We start from the raw sequence: 26,144 nt of genomic DNA, 5'->3' as shown, positions 1-26,144 counted from the left end.
GTTAAAAAAAAAAAAAAAAAAAAAAGACCAAAACCCAACAGCATACATAACCATTTGTCAAAGAAACACACAGCCAAGCCGGAAGAGCATCACTGGCCAGAGTCAGGATACTACAAGCCACAAAATAAATAACACATTGTTGGATTACGACCCAAAATAAAAAATTAACATGAGTCCAAACTGTTACAAGGAAATAACTGAATAAATAAACTGGGAGATAAGAATTCCAGGGGCCAGCACTGTGGCACAGTGGGTAAAGCCACCGCCTGTGGTGCTGGCATCCCATTTGGGTGTCAGTTAGAGTCCCTGCTGCTCCTCTTCTGATCCAGCTCTCTGCTATGGCCTGGGAAAGCAGTGGAAGATGGCCCAAGTCCTTGGGCTCCTGTATTCACATGGGAAACCCAGAGAAGGCTGTTGATTCCTGGCTTTGGATTGGCCCAGCTCCAGCTGTTGTGGCCATTTGGAGAGTGAACCAGCAGATGGAAGACCTCTCTCTCTGTGTCTTGCCCTCTCTGTGTAACTCTGCCTTTCAAATAAATAAATCTGAAAAAAAAAAAAAAAAAAGAATTCCGAATAATGTATTTAGCACCCTCTCCAGGGGAAAGAACTTAATTACTTTGCTGCCTTTGAGTGTGGGCTGAACTTAATGACTGGCTTCCGGAACATGGAAAAGGAAAAACAAAAAAGTGGCTTCACAGCAAAGAGCTGGCCAAGTGAAGGAAGCTAACACCAGTGATGCCATGTGGCTCTTACAGACCCTCTATTATAGCATAATGAGAAGAGTAATTCACTGTTATCCTTTCCCCAAACCCACAACCAGGCTAATCACAATACCAGACAAACCCAAATTAAGGGACATTTTACCAAATACATGACCAATATACCTCAAAACCTTCAAGGCCTTTTAAAACAAGAAAAGACTGAGAAACCTCCATGGATCAGAGGAAAATAAGGAGACAGGCTTTTTAAATGCAATGTGATATCCTTAATTTGTTCCTGGAACAAAAAAAAGAGGCATTAGTGGACAAACTTGAAATGTGAATCAACTGTGCAATTTAGTTAGCAGTAACATACCGATGTTGATATCTTTGGTTTTTTATTTTGTTTTTAAACAATTCCCAAACGCCAGCATCCTATATGGGTGCCAGTTTGAGTCCCAGCTGCTCCACTTCTGGGCCAGTTCCCTGCTAATGCGCTTGGGAAAGCAGCAGAGGATGGTCTAGGTCCCTGGGCCCCTGCCCCCATGTTGGGAGACCTGGAAGAATCTCCTGGCTTCGGCCTGGCCCAGCCCCAGTTGTTGCAGCCATCTGGGGAGTGAACCAGCAGATGGAAGATATCTCTCTCTTTTTCTGTGTAACTCTTTCAAATAAATAAATAAATATTTTTAAAATTACTAAAAAACAAAAATACCCTCAACTCCCAGTTGTTGTTTTTTTAAAAGATTTACTTCTTTCTTTTTTTTTTTTTTTAAAGATCTATTTATTTTACTTGAAAGTCAGAGTTACACAGAGAGAGGAGAGGCAGAGAGAGAGAGAGAGAGAGAGAGAGAAAGGTGTTCCATCCGCTGGTTCACTCCCCAATTGGCCACAACGGCCAGAACTGTGCCGATCTGAAGCCAGGAGCCAGGAGCTTCTTCCAGGTCTCCCATGCCGGTGCAGGGGCCCAGGGGTTTAGGCCATCTTGTACTGCTTTCCCAGACCATAGCAGAGAGCTAGATGGGAAGTGGAGCAGCCGGGACTCGAACCGGCACCCATATGGGATGCCAGCACTGCAGGTAGTGGCTTTACCCGCTACGCCACAGCACTGGCCCCTTATTTCTTTTTTTGAAAGGCAGGGTGTCAGAGAGAGAGGGAGAGATCGAGAAATAGAGCTTTCATTTACTGGTTCACTCCCCAAATGTCTGCAACAGCCAGGGATGAGCCAAGCTGAAGCCAGGTCACCCATGTGAGTGGTAGGAACCCAGGTGGTGAAGCCATCACATGTTGCATATCAGCAGGAAGCTGGATCAGAAGTGGACTCGATTCCAGGTTATCTGATATGGGATGCAGACATTGAAAGCTGTGGTTTAACTCCCCGTGTAGTAACACCTACCTAGTATCTCGGTTTTGATAAGCACACCACAGTACTGGGGATAACAACGTTAGAGGAGACTGAAACTGAATGGGGGACCTAGAACACTGCACTATCTTTGCAAATTTTCCACAAATCCCAAATTATTCCAAAATAAAGAAAACCTATTTTAAAAACCCAACTGAAACTTTTAGAGAAGGAAACTATAATAAATAGTTTAAACATTTCAAGATTAGTGAATTTGGAGACACAGCATAGAAACCATACAAAAAGACACAAAGAGAGGAAAAAAAGAAACAGTTGAAGAACACAGCATCAGTGAACTGTGGGATTTTTTTAAAAAAAGATTTATTTATTTTACTTGAAAGTCACAGTTACACACAGAAAGAGAAGGAAAGGCAGAGAGAGAGAGGGAGAGAGAGGGAGAGAGAGAGAGAGAGAGTCTTCCATCTGCTGGCTCACTCTCCAGATGGCCGCAATGGCTGGAGCTGTGCCGATCCGAAGCCAGGAGCCAGGAGCCAGGGGCCAGGGACCAGGGGCCAGGGGGTGCTTCCAGGTCTCCCACATGGGTGCAGGGGCCCAAGGGCTTGGGCCATCTTCCACTGCTTTCCCAGGCCATAACAGAGAGCTGGATCAGAAGTGGAGCAGCCAGGTCTCGAACCGGAGTCTATATGGTATGCTGGCACTGCAGGTGATGGCTTTACTCCCTACGCCACAGCGCCAGCTCTGTGAGAAACATTCAAGTGGCTTAATATAAATGTAACTGGAGGAGCCAGTGCTGTGGCATAGTGGGTAAAGCTACTGCCTGCAGTGCCAGCAACTCATATGGGCACCGGTTCGAGTCTCTGCTGCTCCACTTCTGATCCAGCTCTCTGCTATGGCCTGGGAAAGCAGTGGAAGATGTCCCAAGGCCTTGGGCCCCTGCACCGGTGTGGGAGACCTGGGAGAAGCTCCTGGCTCCTGGCTTTGGGTTGACACAGCTCTGACTGTTGCGGCCAATTAGGAGTGAACCAGCAGATGGAAGACCTCTCTCTCTCTCTGCCTCTGCCTCGCCTTCTCTCTCTGTATAACTCTAACTTTCAAATAAATAAATAAATCTTAAAAAAAGAAAAAAGAAAGAATGGTAAGTTTTCCAAATTCGGTGAAAGCTTTAGACCCACAAATCAAAACGGCTCCATGAACCCTAAGCATAAGAAACATGGCTCAGCTTAATCAAATTTGCATCAAGTCAGTAATAAAATATTTTTTTAAAAATATTTTAAAATTTATATGGAAGGTAGGGTGAGGGAGAGAGAGAGAGAGAGAGAGATCTTCCATCCACTGGTTCATTCCCCAAATGGCCACAACGGACAGGGCTGGGTCAGGCCAAAGCCAGGAGCCAGGAGCTTCTTCCAGATCTCCCACATGGGTGCAGGAGCCCAAATACTTGGGCCATCTTCAACTGCTTTCCCTGTTGACATTACCTGGAAGATGGATCAGAAGTGGAGCAGTCAGGACACCAACCAGCGCCCATTTGGGATGTTGGCACTGCAGGTGGCGGCTTAACACACTTTGCCACAGTGCCAGCCCAAGAAAAAGTTTTAGCATGCCAAGAGTGGCCAGTGTTGTGGTGCAGCAGGTTAAGCGCAGCCTGTGACGCCAGCATCCCGTACTCGAGCAGAGTCCTGGCTGCTCCAATTCCAATCCAGTTCCCTGCTAATGTGCCGAGAAGGCAGCAGAAGGTGGCCCAAGTACATGGGCCCTGCCATCCATGTAAGTGATCTGGATGGAGTTCCTGGCTCCTAGTTTTGGCCTGGTCCAAACAGCAGATGGAAGATCTTTCTTTTTCTCTTTGCCTTTCAAATAAATAAATCTCAAAAACAAAAAAGAGTGGCAAGAGACAGAATATACAGAGGAACAAAGGTGAGATTTATAGGCAGGGCAGACTTTTGACACAGAGTGCCAGGGTTCGAGTCTTGCCTCTGCTTCCAATTCCAGCTTTCTGCTAATGCACACCCTGGGAGGCAGCAGGTGATGGCTCAAGGACCTGGGTCCCTGTCACCCACATGGGAGACCCAGATTGAGTTCTGGGCTCCTGGCTTTTTAGCCTGGCTCAGCCCTAGCTGTTGTGAGCATTTGGGGAGTGAATTGGCAGATGTAAGATGTCTCCATCTTTCAAATAAATGAAAATAAAGACAAAAACAAGCCAGAAGATGAGCAAAATCTTTAAGGTACAGAAAGAAAAAAAGAACTGTCAATTTATAACTGTAAATATCTTTCAAAAACAAATGTGGCAATAGGGAAAGAATACTCTTTTCAACAAGTGCTGCTTAAGCAACTGGATAGCTACATGTGAAAGAAAGAAGCTGAGCACTTGAACCACTACAAACACAAACACAAAACGCATCAAAGACCTAACTAGAAGATCTAAACTGATGGAGTTCTTGGAGCTCATCAAAATTTAGGGGCGGGCATTTGGTACGACACTTAAGATGCCAATTGGGACCCCCACTTCCCATATCACAGTGCCTGGTACAAGTTCTGTGCACCCTGAGAGGCAACAGGTGATGGATAGCTCAAATACTTGGGTCCCTGCAACCCACTTGGAAAACATGGATTGGGTTTTAAGATCCTGGATTCAGTTCTGGCTGTTACAGATGTGAACCAGTAGATGGAAGATCTCGCTTTTTCAAATTAATGAAAAAAAATTTTTTTTTTAATTTAGAACTTTTGTGCACCAAAGAATATTATCAAGAAAGTGAAAAGAAAATCCACAGAATGGAAGGAAATATTTACAATATATCTGATAAGGGTCTCATATCCAAAATATGAGAACTGTCACTGAAATGTATACTTTAAAATGCTTAAAAAGGGAACTGACACTGTGGTACAGAAGGTTAAGCCACCTCCTGTGATGCTGGCATCCCAGATGGGCACTGGTTCAAATTCCAGCTGCTCCACTTCCTATCCAGCAGCCTGCTAATATACCTGGGAAAGCAGTGGGAGATGGCCCAAGTCTTCGGGCCTCTGACACCCAAGTTGGATCTTCTAATGGAATTCCAGGATTCTGGCTTTGGGCTGGTCCAGCCCTGGCCGTTGTGGCTATTTGGGTAGTGAAACAGAGAATGGAAGCTCTGTCACTTCCTCTCTTTCCCTCTCTCTCTCTCTATAACTCTAACTTTCAAATAAATAAATAATTCTTTAAAGAAAAATTTTTTTGGAATAGCAATTCCTTCACCCATCAAACATTTATTGAACAGTACCAGGTATGACTTATTCTGGATGTAGGAAATGCAAAAAAGAATCAGATGTGGTTTTGGCTTTTAAGCTCATGGGCTTGTAGAGGAGAAAAGATGTGTTCAAACAATTAACTTCAATTAAGTATTACAGTTTCCATGATATATGAATAGGCTCCGTACACGGGGGGTGGCTGCTGCGCCCAGCCGTGGGAAGACAGCAATGGTGATGCTGAAGTGGAGAGCTGCACCATCTTATGTATGCTCCTATTTTTAATGCATTCTTGCATTTGAAACCTTCACCCCCTTTGACTGGGCTTCCTGTTTAAACTGCGTTACTATGGAAATGTCATGGCACAGGATGGTGGCGTTTACAAGTGAAGTGTATGGAATTTTTAGAACATCTAGAAACACAAGGCTAGAGTTTAGGGATGTAAGGCCTAATGATGTGACAGCATTTGTGACATCAGGCACTGTGTCACAAATGTAAACACACTCAGAAATCTGAGCCAGCACAGAGGAGATAGCTGAGAGCTTTATCAGGATTTACGTGCCCAGATGAGAGAAAAAAAAAAGAACACGAGAAATATTAAAAACACAAAACATACACGGCTGGGGAAGAACCTCTGGAAAAATAAATGACAGAATGCCAACATTTACTTACGAATACGCAACTCTGGAAGAAGGACCAGGGGGCATGGGCACCCCAGGGCAATTTGGAAAAATCCTCTGCACCACATTCTATACTGTAAACATTCTTTCAAAACTGTACATAAATCAACTGTGGATAAACCATTTGATGATCGTAAGGGTGACCTCCATTTTAAAGATTGCTTAAGAAGGTATATTTTAGTAAAGGAAATTTTCTCAATGGAGTAATAGAAAAAACTTCCTGGACTGCATAAGGTTCAAGAGTCTTCACTATTATTCTGGCTTCGCCACCAACTAAATGTGTGATTCAAGAAAAGTCATTCAGCCTTCCTGGGCCAATTTCCTCATCTGATCTGGGCTGTAATTCTGAATTTTCACTTATTAGATTTTTAAAGCAAGGACCAGGGGAACTGGCAAGCAGCCTAACATCTAGTTTCTTCTGAGAGGCAATATTCCACACTGAATCCTTGTGCACAGAGCTCAGGGCCTTTCTGCGTGAGGTGGCAGGGACGGCATCGCCACACACCACAGTACCATTGTTCTCTACTTCTTTACAATCCACTTCTCATTTCCACAACCACCCTATGTAAGATGCTTTCAACTTTCTGTTACAGACACTTTACAAACGCTGGCTCCTAGGAGCGGTCCTCTGGGAGGGATCGGCCATTCTTGGTGCAGCCTTTCCATCTCTCGTTCTTCCTCTATCTAGCCACAAAGCAGGCGCTGTGTCCTCTGTGCCTGGTACAGGCTGAGGCCCAAAGAAGGAATTCAGTCAGTGACTGTCCACCGGGTATTTTGAAGGAGCAAGTTGAGGCAGAGTGCTAGCTGCAGGTAAACTTAACAGCTGCTTCTTTAAATATTTCTCAACTTTCCAATTTTCTGCAACGAGCAAAAATATCAACCAACCACAAGCATTCTTTTTCCTGGCTTTCTGTCTATGCCCTGGTTGCCCATAAATAATGCAGTAGCCATAAATAATCCTTCCAATACTACAAACTTTGCTCAGTTCCCCAAGGTTTGGCACAGACATTGGGCACAGAACTTTTCATTAAGAGAAACTGAAGTTTTCTGGTTTGCTTTGCTTAAACAGCAACGACACTAAGTATTTGTCTTTGTGGACCTAATGCCTGCCTTCCAGCCCCATGAAGAGCTCCAGCCAGTTGGCTCCAGAGACGGCCATTTATCCAGCGTGTAGGCACCACCTTGATTACTCTGCCATCCAGGAAGTACAGAACACCACTGTAAGGATTCTTTTGTCTTCTTAAGCAAGCACAGATTTAGACCTCATTAACTAGCAAGAAATAGAAGGCAATGGGGTCAGGCCTTTTGTCGATTACCACTTTAGGTAGAGTGATTCAGGAACTGTTTGAAAACTACAACAGCAAAGGAAATTACTGTATGGGAGTACTCAGCTACTATCTGTTGAGTACCAGGTTTTGTGCAGTGTACCTCAAAGGCAGCAAATCTAATCAACACTATCTAATATACTGTAGTTTTACTCATCATTCTTATTTTTTATTTCCTACAAATGTGTGTTCACAAGGAGGAACTTGTTTTATTGTCTTGTCTGCTGCTATATCCTATGTTTAGAAGAGGGCCAGACACATATAAGCAACCACTCAATATTTGTGGCATGAACAAAATTAACTGCTCCATGAGATAGGTGGCGGCATTTTCCTCTAGTGGATGAATACACTGGAGTGATCAGAGGGTGCAAATGAACCGTCCAAAATTACACAGCTAGTTACGAAGCCGCAACTGAAACTCAAGTCTCATTCTTTTGTTCTTTCTAGTGTCAAACAGATGTACACTGAAGTGCTGAACTCTCCAGCTTGACAAAGCTATAATCCACGAGTGTACTTCAAAAAGTCTGTGAAAAAATATAGGATAAATTTATTTTGGCCCAAAAAACTCTGAAATCTATGCAGAATTTTTCCACTAGACACACTTCCATGAACTTTTGGAAGACCCCTTTGTATATATCTATAAAATATGTATTCTCCTTGTGTACCCATCTGAAGCTTTGGAATGTCACCAAGGAGATATATTTAACATTTTAATGATAATCATTTTACTAAAGCAACCATTAAGTATGTATTTCCTTAACACAACAGTTTCATTTATAGACAGGCATTAACTATGTAACTTCTCACTCTTTAAAATCCCACAATTACTCAGACATAAATAAAAAAGCACAGTAATTGTGGACGCCAACAGAATAACATTTGCAACATTTAAGAATTTTATGAGTTTCAACATTAAGATGATTAATGGGATGTGTATGGTGTTCCACATGTAGGATACCAAATATTCCAGCGAGTATACAGACTGCTCGCGTGTCTTCACGTGGGAGGAGACCTGGCACACTGGCAGTTATTCCTACACTAAAGAAATCACGTGGAAGGCTCAAGGAGTCTTCAGAGAGTCTGTCTAAGACAATTCATTTTGTAGGAGAGAATGTGCGAGTGAAATCCAAAGGAGGTTAATTTTACCTGGGAGAGCATTTCATAAACTTGCACCATTTGTCAGAATACAAGGGAACTTCAAAAAGTTCATGGAAATGGAATTAAAGGTTAATTTATTTTGGCATAATTTTTTTTAAATCCATGCATAGCTGTTGCATTTTCTTTTTCTTCTTCTTTTTTTTTTTTTTTTGGACAGGCAGAGTGGACAGTGTGAGAGACAGACAGAAAGGTCATCCTTTTTCCGTTGGTTCACCCTCCAATGGCTGCTGCGGCCAGTGCACCGTGCTGATCCGAAGCCAGGAGCCAGGTGCTTCTCCTGGTCTCCCATGGGGTGCAGGGCCCAAGCACTTGGGCCATCCTCCACTGCACTCCCTGGCCACAGCAGAGAGCTGGCCTGGAAGAGGAGCAACCGGGACAGAATCCAGCGCCCTGACCGGGACTAGAACCTGGTGTGCTGGCGCCACAGGCAGAGGATTAGCCTATTGAGCCACGGCACTGGCCTGTAATATGCATTTTCATGAACTTTTTGAAGAGCTCTCATATACCCAATTCACAGGTGCTTTTCTTTTCTATTTTTTTTTTTTAATACCTATTTAGGACTGCCTAACAGCAGCATGTGACTCAAGGTGTCTCCTCATAACCAACTTGATTTTTGTAGGGATTTTGGGCATGTTCCCTTCTCCTCTGGGACAGGTCATTTTCCCTTTGTCCCATTCCTGCGTCCAACACAATTATCTATTATGTAGCATTCATATTGGCCCAGCCAGATATCTGTTCATGGGCCAAACTGGTGATGTGGCCTCAGTCTCTCCACTGCCAACTTTTGATACTGTTGTTTCTCACTTACAATAAATGTAATAGTATTGTGGAAAAAGATTTTTTAAAAGCATAAAACCCAGGAAAAACTTAAACACATCTATAATCCAACCTCTCAGAGTTAGTATATTCTTTGCAGTCATTTAAAAAATCTTTTTAGATTTATATATACAATTTTATATATCACTCTTTTCACTTAACATTACAAGCATTTTGCCGTGCTGTCAAATGCTCTTCATAACCATCAATTATAATGACTGCATAATAGTCCATTGTATAGTCACACTGTAATTTATTTAACCAATTTTCTACCGTTGGACTTTTGGATTGTTAAGTATAAATTTTGCCCACATTTTAGACTGTTTCTTTAGGATGGATTCCCAGAAGTGGAATTAGAGGATCAGAGGACATAAACATTTTTAAAGCTCCTAATAGATACTGCCAAATTGCTTTTTCTGAAAGCTGTTGCCAATCTACACTTCCAACATTGCCAGCTTGTTTTTCTACCAACATAGATCTGTCTCAAGAATAATAAAACTTCAAGTAGAACATATAGTCCTCAAATTATTAATGCAGTTGGACAGGCATCATGACTGCAGCATGAAGGCATGCGGCAGAGGTCATACCTGTTTCCAGGTATGCAGCGAACAATGAGTTAGTGTGAGCACACGGGACAGAAGTTTTGCAAGAGCGAAGAGCAACGTAATTAGATGTCCGACTCTGAAATCCAAGGTCTGTGTCTGTTTTGTCCACTGCACACAGGACAGTGCTTGGCACATATAGTCAGTCAAAAAACATTTGTTGAGTGAATTAACACAGAATCTTTTTTCCTATGGTCTTTCAGCAGCTGTAGAGTTAGTTACTCCAAGGTCAAGGGAAACATGGGTGGCTGGGTCAGACTCCGTTGTAAAGGTCTGTTCAATCCTGAGATTCCATTACAATTTTGGAAAATCAGATTAAATGATGCTGACACAATCAAACTCTCTTTAAGGGAACAATAAATGTGCTTACCTATTAACAGCACCAGTTACAAGGAGCTGTTAATATATGTGTGCATATATACACACACATATATATATGTATATGTGTGTATATGTATAAACACACACACAAGTATAATTTTTTACAAGCACGAAAAAATACACTTCAGTGAGTTTTGTAACTTCATAGTAAACACTTAAATAGGTGACAACATAAATTTATTCAAATGCTGTCCATGGGAAGGCATTTTTGGAACTACTTGTGGTTCATTCTATTACTGCTGGCTGCAATTTGGCACCATTTTCAGTACTGCCAATTTGGTTCTGAGATATTACATGGGAACAACATGGATGATAGTTTGAGTCATATCAGTTTTAGTCAAAAACAGCACAAAATTCATTTTGTGATGTGGAACACAGGCAAGGTAAAATAGCCAATCCTTCAGTTCTAATTTACTCTCTCCCCATAAATAGTCCCTCCAATATTGCACAATTTCTACATTGTGAGACACTGCCAGATCAATTTGGCATTAACATTATTGATGGAAAATGATCAATCATCTGTCATTTTTAGATACACATTTTATGTATACTAGATCAGGGGTTGGCAAACTATGGCCCATGGGCCAAACCGGAGCCACCATCAGTTTTTGTTAACAGCCTGCAAGTTAAGCATGCTTTTTACCTTTTTTAATGGTTGAAAAATTATCAAAATAGTATTTTGCAAGCTGTATGAAATTCACATTCCAATATCCAATCATAAGGTTTTACTGGAACACGTTCATGCTCACCTGTTTCTGCATTAGCTATGTCTGCCGAGCGGCTGCAACAGAGACCACAAGGCCACAAAGCCTACATTTACTTTATAGAAGTCTGCAGACCCCTGCACTAGTGGGTCCTGGGAGGCCCTGAAGCTCCCCACTCTAGATTTTTGTTTCTGGTTATTAATGCTAGGAGAGAGTGATCAATTGGGTAATACTTGCAAGGATCTGATAGGCAGAGATTTACTTTACAGAAAACATAAATATAGGAGGGCTGCTTTGAATAGGATGCAAAGGCCTGGTAAAATCTGGTAAAGCTGAAGAAGCAGTTGGAATTCAAAGTAGTGTACAGCTCAGCCACAAAGTCGAAGGCTCTTTCATCTGAGCCCCATGGACCCTGACAATGCCAATGCCAGTGAACCTCAGATACGCTGGTGACAATGTCTGCAAACAGCAGGCCGGCTGAGCAGCGTATGCAATGCAGCAGCAGTCCCCTCCTTTCCCTGGTGTCCTCAAGTCACGTAGCATTTGGACTTATCCAGGCATGTCCAATGGCAAGTCTGGACTTCGACTGGAAATAGATCTGGAAGGAAGGCTCTCGAAAGTAGGCCCTATGTACACATTCTTGCCAAATAATGGCATTTCAGTGAGAACTGAGAGGCAGCAGAATTCAGAAGACTGCAGAACCACCCATGTGTTTTTCTAAGTCAAAGATTCAATGAACATTCGATTTTTTCTGTTTCTGATCATTATTAGAAACAAGGTGAGGAAGTGTGATGGGAGGGGGGAATTAGATAAAATCAATTAAATCAATGTTCTAGATGTCTATTACAGTTCAGTCATGTTCCACAACATCACATGTGGATTTTGAACTGGAATGAGATGAGCGGGGGGCGGGGCAGGAAAGAGCAAGTGGAAAACGGAAGGGATTCATGGATGGATTATGTGAAGCTTGAGAATTATGGTCCAGGACTGAAGGAGGTCAGTTCTCTTCCTGCTGAACCAAAGGGACAGGCAGTGAGATGGCCCTTATCCTGTCACGAAAAACACAGTTCCCAGAATGGGATCTGGTTGTTATAGCTCTCAGTATAAGAGGTAATTCAATTGCTTCCCTGAGAAACTGGTAACCCTGCTTGCCTCTGGGGGTGCAACTGATGGTAGCTAAGGTGGGAGGGAGGTTTCTCCTCCATTTGTGCCTTATGAAAAGCAAGAACAAGAACCATCACCTCCCCACGCATCTCACCTCACTCCTTGAGATAGGAAGGTAACACAGGACCCGGGCTGGAGAAGACTGGTTACTCAGTGGCTCAAGTGGGGAGCTAGAAGGCTCCAAACAAGGGGAAGAGTTTCAGGTCGAGTGGTGGATCATGACTAAAAGGGCAACTCAAGGATCCGCACACCATAGGGGACCAACGCAGCTCTTGGAGGAGGAGTCCAAAACCAGAAAAGCAAACACCAAGGCAGAGAAGAGGCATCTGAGAAGGGCCAAGGGCAACAGTCTGTGGTGTGATGCATGCTGGATCTAACAGGCTACAGGCCAGGAGCTCAAGAGGCCTGAACAGAAGGTGCAGATCAGGGCAAAATCAAGGTCAGCAACATGGTGGGCAAGTAAGCACCATTCTGTAAGAATCCTCCTGTTTAGGAGCTCACGTTCTAGCTCGGGTTTACTGATTCTGAGCAGCCAAGTGTGAATGGTTTGGTCTGGACAACTGTCACAGCAGTCACTTTATTTCCCCTAAGTCTGAGGCATCCTATCACTGCTGGGAAGCCTGACAAATGAGCCACGCCGTGAGCTAATGTAATGCATTAGGTCCTTCTTTTAGCCATTTAGGACAACTCGAATTCACATTCCTAATTACCTGCTTCCGGCTGCTGTGTTCAAACTCTACTAGGGCCATTGTTGCTCCAGTACCTATCCTCCAACAAGGGTCTTGGGCCAGCAGTATTGGCAGTCACTCCAGCCCTGTTCATAAGACTGGAAGACAATCTAGAAATAATATCTCTCAAGACCTCTGTGTTATGATAGACTGGAGATAATACCTGCAGGTATTGTTCTGGGATCTTGGCCTGAGCCCAGCAGCATACAAATTTGCAATAGTGACCACCAGGTCTGAGCCTTATTAACAAGATTCAGCAACAAAGCTGCAATAGCTATGGGCGGGGGCTGCATTCCCAAAGTGCAGGGTCCTTGGAGGCAAGTGTTTGTGGAGAAACCAGGGTCTCACTTGATGTGGGTAGACAGTAATGTTTGGTATGGAATGTTTAGGATTCCTAAATAGCTATAAAGTTATAAGCTGTGGCATGGTTTAAGAGTTGTTTTTTTTTTTTTTCAACACAGTATTTTTCTTTGTGGTACAAGGTCTAGATTTCAAGGTGTTTCAAAACTGACTGGTATTAATGAGGAACTTGTAATATTTTTAATGCAGTAGAGAGTGAAAGAGCAGTTCTAAAAATAACAATGTTGAACTTGGATTAGGTCTCTACTACCAACCCATATTATTTACTCCTCTACTAGTTAAATAAGAGAAGATGAAATGTGCAAAAAATCCTTGAGTAAAACAGAGACACAGGCCTGCGCTGGGACATCCCGTTACCTCCACACCTTCCTCCTGCACCCCTACCAGGTTTTGAGTCTTTTTCACTCTGTGTGGTATAACTTGGAACCCACCTGGAAGAAGTTCCTTTCTATAAATCCTGGTAGGAAGGCAGAAATGAAAGAGGTAAGAGCTTGAACTTGTAGTTTCTTGGGTTCCACAGAAAAATCATATAATCAAGTTAGTGGGTTAATAACCTACTCACAGCCTCAGAGGAAGCAATTTGCAAACCACTGGCACAGACTTGGAGAAACAGCAAATTATCCCCAATTGCACATCTTCTGCAACACCATTATCTTCCCCTTGGCACTTTGCTATTTTAGTTAATGGAGTCATTATTTTCTACTGATGCAGGTTCAAAGTCTCACGCTGTTCCACCTGCTGTGAAGCTTCATAACCCTGTCTCCCCCTTCCTCATGGATCTGCTACAAAAACCACTTGGCCCGGCCTTACAGTCCCTGATGACCATAATTTCACAGTTCTAAAAACAGCAGGTGCTCAAAATACACCTGGAAATATTGGCTTTAGTTACTAAAAGCAGGCTGCTGGGCGGGAACTGGCACGTGGGTAGCAGACTCCCTTAATTCACAGTCTGTAGAGCGCCACTTGGTCTTCCTGCCTACACATCACAGCCCAGCCCTAGGGCCACTGGTTTGTATTTTCTGGAACCAGATTCTTCTCTTATGGCAAAAGGAATACCCAAGTGAGTGAGGATCCAAAGCATAGAACGAGGATGAAACAGATGCAGTCCTTCTGAGGGGCAGGTTGGTGGCCAACCCTTGAGGTCTGAGGGGCTCCACTGAGTCATCTGGGCCCCATCAGCCCTCACACCCAGAGGCACACACTTTGTCAGCACGCCAGTGGCTTGTACACGGTACATCGGGCCCTGAATGTGAAGCAGGCTGAAACCATAGGCCTTCTTGTGGGATCTTCCCAGAAAAGCATGCCTCCCTGGGCACAGAGGGGCAGACTCCGGGGAGATGCTGTTCCCACTTCTCACGGGCATGATTCCCTGAGGCAGACTGTTGAGTACAAAGGAACAGGATCATCACAAACAATCCAAGGTCTGGGCAGGGAGATCCAAACTCTTGTTAAGCCAAAGAATTCCGCCATCAGCAAGTCCTGGGAGTCAGCAGCCAAACATTCTTGCAAGTTGTGGAGAGCAGCAAGGGAGAGAGTCCCACCAGGGAGCCAAGAGTAAGCGGCAGAGGAAGCCACGCAGGGAGGAGGAGCGGAGGGGACAGGGTGCCCGATGAAGACAGGAGGCAGCTTCCCTTCACCACGGTGTGGGTGTGAACACGCCTGAGCCGCCCTGGTGGGCAGCCTTGCTGAGACGAAGCCTGCAGAAGCCGGCTGGTGGGGGAGCGGATCCTTGGCCAGTATGCGGGCAGAGGACCCCGTGCTTCACAACGTACTAGCCCCTTCCTCACACATGAGCTGTTTTCCTAGTTTCCTTTGGAAAAGCAGCCCGAAAGTCAAGTGTTCGAGGTTTCGGGGCATCCTTCAAAACACCCGTTAAACTTTCCCAGAAACCTTCCTCATGTTCAAGTTCTCTTTCAAAATGAGCCTAACGGTTTCCTTATCTAAATGCAACTCCTCCGCCATCATCCTCACGGTTAACTGCCGGTTTGAATGAACCAGGTCCTTGACTTTCCGGATGTTTTCTTCGGTCCGGTGCGTGACTGGGCGGCCACTCCGGGCGTCGTCTCGAACATCTTCCCGCCCTTCCTTAAATCTTTTGTGCCAGTCAAAAATGCGGGCCCTTGACATGACTTCGTCCCCATAAGCTTCTTTGAGAAGATGGTGGGTCTCACTTGCGGACTTGTCCAATTTCACGCAAAATTTTATACTAATCCTTTGTTCCAAATAGCGATCACTCATGTTGGCACGAAGCAACACAGGGACGTTCACGAGGCACGATTGTGAGGGGAAGTCAGAGGGATCTCTATAGGGCTGCAGGGGTAACCATATTCTCGCTCCTCTGCACGCCTCGCGAGGAAGCAGTAACTGCTTTACAGAGTTTTCGCGCCCCACAGCTTCCAGTGGGGGCTAGGGAGCCACGTTCGGCAAGCTAACGAGGTCAACGAGTAACTGCAAGAGCTGGGAAAAATTAAATCTCCTCCCGGTGCACGCAAATGGCCGGGAGTTCGCCAGTCACCAATGTCGTCCCGATTCCGCGGCCCTTCGGCGTCTGTGGCGATTTCTGCAATACAAGCCCAGGTGGTGGCAACCATACTAAACAAGAAGAGCTGCAAAAACGGTGGCGGGACGCGCAAGCTCGCCCCAGATCTGCACTACTCAGCGCAGGGCAAACCTACCGCGGAAATCTCAGTTTCGCCTGCTTTAGAGGACTCGGAGCCAGGCGCGCGTGCGCAACTCCCTCCCTCTCGCGGGGGAGGTTGTGCGCAGGCGCACTGCAGCCGTCCGCGCCAGGCCCCTCCTTTGCTTCGCCACACCCCGCAGGCGCGCTTCCTTGCGCGTGCCCGCTGCGGAGACGGCGGCGGAAAGGAGGGGCGGGGGAGGAAGGTTGAGGGAAGAGAGGGCACCCCCGGGCGCCAGAGTGCATTGTGGGAAGGAGGCGGCAGCGTCCCGGGCGGGCGGGAGGTGCACCAGCGGCGGCGGCGGCGGTAAATCCTCCAGGCCGCTCACAGCACTGTGGAGCCGAGTCCCCAGCCCGGCCTCGGACCGCGGCGCCCCTCCTGCCCCTCGCGGCTCCTCGCCCGCCCGCCCCTCCCCCGCGCGCCGGCCTTGCCGAGCCGGCCGGCCGGCCTGGCTCCCCTCCCCGGCCCCGACGGGCGGGCGGGCTGCCCTGAGGAGGCGGGGAGGGGAGGACTGGGCCGGCCGGCGGGCAGGCGACGATGCCGAACTTCTGCGCGGCCCCTAACTGCACGCGGAAGAGCACGCAGTCGGATCTGGCCTTCTTCAGGTTCCCGCGGGATCCGGCCAGGTAAGCGGCGGTGGGGAGCCGGCGGCCGGGGCCCACCTCCGCCGTGCGCACTGCCGGTCCCAGCCCCCGGGCAGGTTCGGGCACCGTCGGGGGCGCAGCTGTGCGGCCGTGGACCCCGCCTGGGGCCGAGGTGGGACCGGGCGGCGAGTCGTGGGCGGGCCGGCCTGCGGGCGCCGGGGGACTGGGAGCACGTGCGCCGGCGGGGCTCGGCGCGGAGGGCACGGCCGACGGACACTGCAGCAGGGCGGCGCGCCCTGGTTCCCGCGCCGTGTGACCTCGGGCAAGTCGCTTTCGCCTCTGGGCTGTAATGGGCTTAGCTGTCAAACGAGGGATCTGGGCTCCACGGTAGTGGTTGCGGCGGCCCTTGCCTCGCCACCACCCCGGCCGGTGTATGAGTCCTGCCGCCTGGGATTTCAAGTCCGGTCACCCCTGTACCACCTTTCCAGCTTGTCAGTGCACCGTTCAAATTCTGGCTCTGACCACTGCGCACTTGGTGATTGTGGGGACGGCACAACATAGGGGTACACGTGAGGGCCTGGGGATCGGTCTTGAAACCGCTCCCTGGAGGAAAGCTGACTCCTCGTATTTAGGGTGGGACGGCGTAGGGAACTGTGTGTGAAAGACTGGGGGTGTTTCCTAGGTCTCTTGTGGGCTCATCTATTTAAAATGGGTGCCTACTATGTGCCAGGCATTAGGGTAGAGGTGCTGGGAAATCGGAGGGGTCATTTTCTGCAGAAAACTCACAATCCATTACGGTGAGCAGGCGATTATATTAGGACACTCCTTATTAGCTCAGCATGTAATTATTGAAGGCCTACTGTGTGCTGGGCCTTGTTCTGAACGCGGCGGGGTGCTGATGAATAAATTAAGACCCCTGTTCTGGAGATTGCATTCTAGTGAGGGGATATAGGTAAGTAAAGTACGTAGTGCGCTAGATGGTAAATACTGCACAGGAAATAAAGCGGAGGTTGGAGGGTAGGGGGTAAGTAGGAGCAGGGGAAGTGCCGTTGATATTGAAGTGGGTGATCAGACAGGCCTCGCTAAACAGGTCAGTGTGAGCAAAGACCCTCAGATGAGGGGGCCAGCCATGGAGATGTCTGTGATACCCCACTTAGGAGACAGTGAAGGCAAGGCAGACTAGAAAGGGTGTGTGGGAGGGGCAGACCTCATAGTGGATTGTGGTCCTTGGGAAGAAAGCACTGCGCGTTCTGAGCGAGCTGGGACATCAAGGAAGGGTTCAGAGCAGAGAAACTACACCGGATCACTGCTTGGCAGTTAGACTGCAGGGCGGCAAAGGTGAAAGCAGGAAGAGCTGTTGAGGGCTGTCGTAATAGTCCAGATTGGTAGAGGAGGAGCTGGTAAGTTGTTGTCTTTGAGATGTGGTTTGAAGGTGAAGCAACCAGGGTTTGCCAATGCGGTGCTTATAGATTGTAAGAGCAAAAAAGGAGTCAAAGATGACGTTAAGATTTTGAGCAGTGACCATTCAGCCTAGTCCCACATTGACGGACCTGGGCCTGATACCCAGCTGCAGCTCCTGACTCCACCTTCCCGCTAATGCAGACCCTGGGAGGCAGTGGTGGTGGCTCCAGAGGTTGAGTTCCTGCCGCCCGCGCAGGTTATGTTCCTGTCTCTTGGCTGCACCTGGCCTGGCCCAGCTCCTGTCATTGGAGCATTTGGGGGTAAACCATCTGATGGGAATGGTCCCTCTTTGTCTCTCTCTCTGTCCTCCCTCCTCCAATAAAATAATAATAAAAGAGTTTTTAGCCTGAGCATTTACTGATACTGAGGAGACTGGGGAGAGAGCAGATTTGATGGACAGACTTGTGAAAATTTGATTTGGGACTTGTGAAGTTTCAGAAGCCTGATAGACATTCAAGAATAGATGTCTGTCTTCGTATCGTATGCAGAAATGAACTCCAAATGGCTTATATTTAGAAACATGAAAAATATGAGAGCTAAAACCATTCCACTCTTAGGGGAAAAAATGGGTAAATCTTAATGATCTTGGATTTGGCAGCAGATTCTTAGGTGTGAAACTAAAAACACATACAATAAAAGGAGAAATAGATGAATTGACATCATCAAAATTAAACTTCTGTGTATCAAAGGACATTACCAAGAAAATGAAAAGAATGGAAGAAAATATTGACAAGTAATACAACTATAATCTAATAACTAGAATATATAAAGAATTACTACACTTCTGTAACAGAAAGACAACTCGATTTAAAAGTGGGAAAAGAACTAAAGTAGATATTTTTCCAAAAAAAAGATACAAATTGCTGGCAAACCCATGTGTCATTCACTATTAGGGAAATTCAGGGAAAACCACAAGATGTGGCAATTGAACATAGAATTATGTAAGACCCAGTAATTCTATTTCTAGGTATATATCCAAAAGATTCCAAACTAGAATAAAAAAAGCAAGTGTACACCCATTTTTAACAGCACTAGTCACAGCTGTCAAAAGATGGGAACAACCCAAAGTCTGTGCATAAATGTATAAGCAAAATGTATATCTATACAATGGTATATTCTGCCGAAAAAGGAATAAAGTACTGATAACACTCCACAATGAAGGTTAACCTTGAAAACATGTGAAGTGAAAGAAATCAGTTACCAAAAAACCATGTGTCATATTATTCCACTTATGAAATACTCATGGTAGGTACAGAAAACAGATGTGTGGTTGACACAGCCTGGAGCAAAGGGAGAATGGAGAAGAGTGTATTAATGTGCACAGGGTTTCCTTTCAGGGTGCTGAAAATGTGTTGGACTAGTGCTGATGATGTACAGCATTTTGAATATATCAGTTGCCACTCAAGTTTTCATGCAGAAATGGTAATTTTGTGTTATAAGAATTTTACCTGTTTTAAAAAAAATAATTGTGGACATTTGACCCATTTGGAAGTGCCTGGGTTTGATTGCTGGCTCCAACTCCAAATTCCTGCTTCCTGCAAATGCAGACCATGGGAGGCAGCTGGTGTTAATTCAAGATTTGGGGCCCTGTCACCCGCGTGGAAGACTTGGATTGAGTTCCGGCTCTGCCCTGGCCCAGCCCTGGCTGCAGGCAGTTGGTTAGTAAACTAGTAGGTGGGATCTCTCTGCCTATCACAACTATAAACACAAAAAAGATGTCTTGACTAGGCAGTCAGGATTCAGAGACTAACACATCAGGCTGCGGGGTTTTTCAGTTTACAGTGGGTACTTCAAGTCACTGCCGGCTGTAAGGAGTGAGGATTGAGCCTTGGGGCAGTCAGAGTGGTTAATGTTGGGAGTTGAGGGACTAGTTCAGGAGAGGAAGGAATAGTCTTTATTCTGGCTATTAGATCCTTATCAGCTGCTCTTGCAAATACTCTTTTCATTTTCTTTGTAATGGCCTTTAATACACAAAGGTTTAACTTTGATAATGTCTAGTTCATCGGGAGAGTAAGAAATAGCTGGCAAAGAAGAGAAGTATTACCCCACTAAGCATTATCTCCTTTTTACCCAAATTTTAGTTCAAGGTCATTTTAAAATAAATATTCCTTGCTATTTTAAGAATATAGAATTTTTAAAAAATTTTTACTTATTTATTTTCATCTACTTGAAAGGCAGAGGCAGAGAGAGTGCTCGTATTACCTTCCATTTACTGGTTCACTCCCCAAATGCAGGGCAGGGCCCTTCAGAAGACAGAAACCAGGAACTTGGAACTCCGTCTGGGTCTCCTATGTGTCTGTCAGGGGCCCAAGCACTTGAGCCATCATCCGCAGCCTCTCTGGTTGTATTAACAGGAAGCTGGATCAGAAGTAGAGCAATTGGGACTCAAACTGGCACTCCAATGTGGGAAGTGTGCATTGCAAGCAGTGGCTAAACCTGCTACACCACAACATCTGCCCCCGGGGTCATTCTTATATCTTACTTCACTTAACAAAGGGCACCGCTAGTCAGTTTTGAGCCACAAATTATTTGCTTCAGTATGTAGTGAAATGCACATTTCACTGCACTTGGGATTATGGTCTGTAGAAGCTTACAGTCTCAGATTTGGAAGGACATTTTAGATCTATTACAGTCTCCTTTGAAATGTTGGAATTCCATCAATCATTGTTTTTATTTAACCTTTGTTTTTGGCTCATTGTCCACTTTGAGAATCTAACATAAGACAGAAACCTTACTTGAGAAAAAAGGATACAATTTACGTCCCAACATCAAGATACTTTACAGCCCTCGGAATTCCTCACATGTGGTATCTAAAATGCTTCCAGTGCTTTGTTAGGGCACACCTGAGGATTCTGGGCAGATTTGGCTGTTACTTCCTTTATCTTTTTTTAAAGATTTATTTGTTTATTTTAAAGTCAGAGTTAGAGAGAGAGAGAGGTCTTCCATCCGCTGGTTCACTCCCCAGATGACCACAACGGCCAGAGCTGTGCCGATCCGAAGCCACGAGCCATGTTCAGGCTCTATACACTTGCCTGTTTAAGGTACCTCACAAAAGTGGACTAATACTGCATTTGGCCTTTGATGACTGGCTTATTTTACTTAATGGGTCTTCAAGGTAACCTTTTATCCAAACCAGATTTCCTATTGCTATTATTGAGTTCTATTGTATTTGACAGTTTCCTCTTCCCTGTGCCTAGAGTTAATTATAACAAAGAAGTAGTTTCCAAAGATGTTTATTGAATTAATAACAGTACTTTAAGGGTTATTGGTTATAACCCAATTTCTTTTTCTGTAATTGAATTGCAGGGAAAGTTGATAAAAGGTGACATTGCTGGGAGCTGGTGCTGTGGCACAGCAGGTTAAGCTGCTGCCTGCAGTGCTGGTATTATATATGGGTGCTAGGTCGAGTCCTGGCTGCTTTATTTCTGATCCAGCTCCCTGCTAATGTGCCTGGGAAAGCAGTGGAATATGGCCCAAATGCTTGGGCTCCTTCCACCCACATGGGAAACCTGGAAGAAGCTCCTGGCTCCTGGCTTCAGATCTGCCTAGCTCCAGCTGTTGCAGCCATTTGGGGAATGAACCAGCAGACAGAAGATGTCTCTCTCTCTCTTCTCTGTAACTCTACCTTTCAAGTAACTAAATCTTTAAAAAAAAAAAAAAAAGTGACATTGCCAATCTAACTATTCTTTGGGTTAAACGTTGTTAACTAACAATTTAAGGACCAGCGATGTGTAGCAGGTTAAAGCTCAGGCCTGCAGTGCCAGCATCCCACATGGGCACCGGTCGTGTCCTGGCTGCTCCACTTCTGATCCAGCTCTCTACTATGGCCTGGGAAAGCAGCAGAAGATGGCCCAAGTCCCTGGGCCTCTGCACCCGTGTAGGAAACCCAGAAGAAGCTCCTGGCACCCTGGGTTCTAGTCCCGGTTGGGGCGCCAGGTTCTAGTCCCGGTTGCTCCTCTTCCAGTCCAGCTCTCTGCTGTGGCCCGAGAAGGCAGTGGAGAATGGCCCAAGTGCTTGGGCCCTGCACCCGCATGGGAGACCAGGAGGAAGCACCCGGCTCCTGGCTTCGGATCGGCTCAGCATGCCAGCCATAGCAGCCATTTGGGGGGGTGAACCAACAGAAGGAAGACCTTTCTGTCTTTCTCTCTCTCACTAACTCTGCCTGTCCAAAAAAAAAAAAAAAAGTCTTCCATCTGTAGGTTGTCTCTCCAAATGGTTACAATGGCTGGAGCTGTGCCGATCCGAAGCCAGGAGCTTCTTCTGGGTCTCCCATGTGGGTGCAGAGGCCCAAGGACTTGGACCATCTTCTACTTTCCCAGGCCATAGCAGAGAGCTGGATCGGAAGTGGAGCAGCTGAGACATGAACTGGTGTGTCCATGTGGAATGCTGGTGCTGCAGTTAGAGGCTTAGCTTACTATGCCACAGTGCCAGCCCAGTTCATTACATTTATAAATGCTATGCATACTTTTAGAAATAGCTATTTAGAAATAATTTAAAATTCAAGAGTGTAGTTAAGGGCATGGTGTGGAATTTACATACTACGATAGTTCTTACTGGTTTATGGAAAGTGACACTAATGTGTCTTTTAATGTTTATTTTTATTTATTTGAAAGGCAGAGAGATTTTCCATCCTTTAGTTCACTGCCCAAATGCCTGCAACAGATGGGGCTGGGCCAGGGCCAAAGCCAGGAGCCTAGAACTCAGTTCAGGTCTTCATGTAGGAGGCAGGGACTCAAGTACTTGAACCATTGCCTACTACCTCCCAGGATGCACATTAGCCAGGAAGCTGGCATCGTGAGCAGAGCCAATACTCAAACCCAGGCACTCCAGTATGGGAAGGCAGATAGCTATCACAAATGGGGGCCTACCCACTGCACAATTTCTGCTCTTATGCTGCCTGAAAAATAAATAAAAACAGTAAAATGAATCCAGCTTAGGACATTGTCTTGGAGGTCACTGACTTCCTAAAATTAAAGTTGAAAAACCACTGCGTAAGTAGGTGATGGTACAAGTACTTGGGTGCCTGCGATCCATATGGGAAGACCTGGATGGAGTTCCTGACGCCTAGCTTTGGCTCGGCTCAGCCCTGACAGTTCAGGCATTTGGACAGTGAACCCCAGCGGATGGTCTTTCTGTTTCTGTCTCTCAGTGCTTTCAAATAAGTAAAAGAAATATAAAAGTAAATTTTAAAGGCAGCCACTGCCTAAACCTTCCTCACCCCAGGGTGGCTTGCCCAGTGCCGAGACTTGGGGGAACTTGGGGGCTGCTCACAGTGGAGCTCATCCCCATGCCAGGTGAAGGTGTAGATGGAGCTAATAGTCGCTCTGATGAAAGTGAGTTGGGCAATTAAAGTTCTCCCTCCTGAGGCAGTTAGCATCAACGCACTCATGAGGGGCTGAGTTCTTCTAAGGTTCCTTTGACCATTTAATGAAGTTTAGTTGAAAATGGGTGTACTCTGCTGCATAAAATGTAAAATAGTAGTTTTCTGGGACAGGAGGGTCCAAGTAGGTTGCAGGCTTATTCCATTCAGGCTGCTGTAACAAAATTTGTTAGACTGGATAATTTGTATACATCAAAAATTTATTTCTTATAGTTCTTGGGGCTGGGAAATCTAAGGATCAAGGTGACAGCAGATAGGGTGTCCCGTGAGGACTCACTCTGAGCTTCATAGATCATGGATGATGCCTTGTTGCTGTCTCCTCACACAGTGGAAGAGGCAAACAGGCCATCTGGAACTTTTTTTTTTTTTTCCCCTTTTTATTTGACAGAGTTAGTGAGAGAGAGAGACAGAAAGGAGAAAGGTCTTGCTTTCTGTTGGTTCACCCCTCAAATGGCTGCTACGGCCGGAGCTATGCCGATCTGAAGCCAGGAGCCAGGTGCTTCCTCCTGGTCTCCCGTGCGGGTACAGGGCCCAAGCACTTGGGCCATCCTCCACTGCCCTCCTGGGCCACAGTAGAGAGCTGGACTGGAAGAGGAGCAACCAGGACTAGAACCCGGCGCTCATGGGATGCCGGCACTGCAGACGGAGTATTAACCGAGTAAGCCACGGCGCCGGCCCCTGGAACTTCTTGTATAAGGGCACTAATCCCATTCGTGTGGGCCCTGCCTTTATGACCTAGTCACTTACCAGATACCCCTCTCCAGACACCCCCCTCCCAACACCACTGCAATGGGGATTAAGCTCCAACATAAAGAATTGACGGGCCAGTGCTGTGGCATAGCAGGTAAATCTGTAGCCTGCGGTGCCTGTATCCCATATGCGTGCCGGTTCAAGTCCCTGCTAATGTACCTGGGAAAGCAGTGGAAGATGCCCCAAGTACTTGGGCCCCTGCACCCATGTGGGAGACCCAAATGAGGCTCCCAATTTCATATTGACCCATCATCGGCTATTGTGGCCATTTGGGGAGTAAACCAGTGGTTAGAAGATGTGTGTGTGTGTGTGTGTGTGTAACTCTGATTTTCAAATAAATAAATGAATCTGAAAAAAAAAAAAAAAAAGAATTTGGGGGGAGGAGGACAAAGATGTTGTCCTAAGAGCCTTTAGGAGAGTCTACAATGTCAGAACCTCTTATAATAACACTGATGTTATTTTCCTTTTTCATACTCATTTTCTCAGGAACATACAGGGAAGTTTTTTTGGGGGGCTACATCACATATGGCATCATTACTCTGGTTATTTATTGTTTTCTAGAATTTTTTAAACAAGATTATCAAGATCCAACTATTTGGTAAATACTTTCCAGAAATGTATGAAATAAGCCTACAACTTCGAGGAAACCAGCTGACATTAAGCATTTATGTGAAAATCAGAAATTTATATATACTGCCATGAGCTTGGTAGCTCTCTAGTACTTAGAGTTTTCTGATAATGTCAATCAATGTGGTGTTTTTATATTTGTAATGAAACGTGTTAACATTCACACAGTCTGTATAAGTTATTGAACTAATATTTTATAAATGACCAATTTATGACTTTACACAAACATGTAAAATAAAAAGTAGACTAATTGATTTTTTTAAAGATTTATTTATTTGAAAGAGTTACACAGAGAGGGCCAGTGCCGTGGCCCACTTGGCTAATCCTCCGCCAGCAGCGCCAGCACCCCAGGTTGTGTCCCAGTTGCTCCTCTTCCAGTCCAGCTCTCTGCTGTGGCCCGAAAGTGCAGTGGAGGATGGCCCAAGTCCTTGGGCCCTGCACCCGCATGAGAGACCGGGGGAAGTACCTGGTTCCTGGCTTCAGATTGGCACAGTGTGCCAGCCGCAGCGTGCCTACCGTAGCGGCCATTTGTGGGGTGAACCAATGGAAGGAAGACCTTTCTCTGTCTCTCTCTCACTGTCTAACTCTGCCTGTCAAAACAAAAACAAACAAACAAACAAACAAAAAAACAGAGAGGAGAGGCAGAGAGAGAAAGAGGTCTTCCATCCAGTGGTTCACTCCCCAGATGGCCACAACGTCCAGAGCTGTGCTGATCCAAAGCCAGGAGCCAGGAGCTTCTTCCAGGTCTCCCACGTGGGTGCAGGGGCCCAAGGACTTTGGCCATTTTCTGCTGCTTTCCCTGGCGATAGCAGAGAGCTGGATCGGAAGTGGAACAGCCGGAACTAGAACCAGTGCCCATATGGGATGCCAGCGCTTCAGGCCACGGCGTTAACCCGCTGCGCCACGGGGCTGGCCCTAGACCAATTGATTTTAATGTAATAGTGTGAAAAACTCATTGGTCTGTTTAAGATCTTACATTACATCTAATCCTTAAGAAATTACCATTTGGGGCAGATGTCGTGGTGTGGCAGGTTAAGCCACCATTCGGGATGCCCATTTAAGTCCCTGCTACGTTTTTCCCATCCAGCTTCCTAGTAATGCACCTGGGAGGCAGCAGACAATGACCCATGTACTTTGAGTTCCTGCCACCCATGTGGGAGACTTGGATGGAGTTCCTGGCTCCTGCCTTCAGTCTGGCCCAACCCTGGCTGTTGTGGGCAGTTAGGGAGTGAACTAGCTAATGGGAGAGACCATGTTCTCTGTCAGTTACTCTGCCTTTCAAATAAAAAAATACATCTTTAAAGAGTTTTGATGTAGTGTTAAAGAATATCCATAATTGCATGGAAAAGGGAAGAATATTTTAATAGTTTTTAAACTAGAATTAATGTGAGGCAGGATTTTCTTTTTTTTCCACTTTTTTTTTTTTGACAGGCAGAGTGGACAGTGAGAGAGAGACAGAAAGATCTTCC

At 45.8% G+C, this 26,144-nt stretch overlaps 2 protein-coding genes across 9 annotated transcripts in view; one reads left to right on the top strand and one right to left on the bottom strand.

Moving 5' to 3' along the window:
• Nucleotides 1-14,664: 14,664 nt before the first annotated feature.
• On the bottom strand, nucleotides 14,665-15,433 carry GVQW3 (GVQW motif containing 3). Its single transcript, XM_089331350.1, is given in 3 exon segments — nucleotides 14,665-14,996; nucleotides 14,999-15,070; nucleotides 15,073-15,433. Coding segments are annotated over 3 exon segments (765 nt in total).
• An 853-nt stretch (nucleotides 15,434-16,286) lies between these two features.
• Nucleotides 16,287-26,144, top strand: part of THAP12 (THAP domain containing 12) — a 28,846-nt gene continuing 18,988 nt past the window's right edge. For 3 of the 8 annotated variants that reach the window (XM_089331342.1, XM_089331312.1, XM_089331317.1), the window contains exon 1: nucleotides 16,297-16,499. Coding sequence is in view for 1 of the 8 variants with exons in the window: in XM_017347943.4 (XP_017203432.3) it covers nucleotides 16,411-16,499 (89 nt within the window). In the remaining 7 variants the exon portion in view is untranslated. Of the gene's footprint in view, nucleotides 16,500-26,144 lie in introns of all 8 variants that reach the window. The other 5 variants (XM_089331324.1, XM_089331330.1, XM_089331339.1 and 2 more) reach the window with 5 other exon arrangements.

Source organism: Oryctolagus cuniculus, chromosome 1 (genome assembly GCF_051225735.1).
Source record: "Oryctolagus cuniculus isolate XC-2025 breed Fujian yellow rabbit chromosome 1, ASM5122573v1, whole genome shotgun sequence".
Lineage (NCBI taxonomy): Eukaryota > Metazoa > Chordata > Mammalia > Lagomorpha > Leporidae > Oryctolagus > Oryctolagus cuniculus.
Note: the sequence above shows the minus strand (reverse complement) of the source record. Positions and strands in the feature narration are given on the sequence as shown.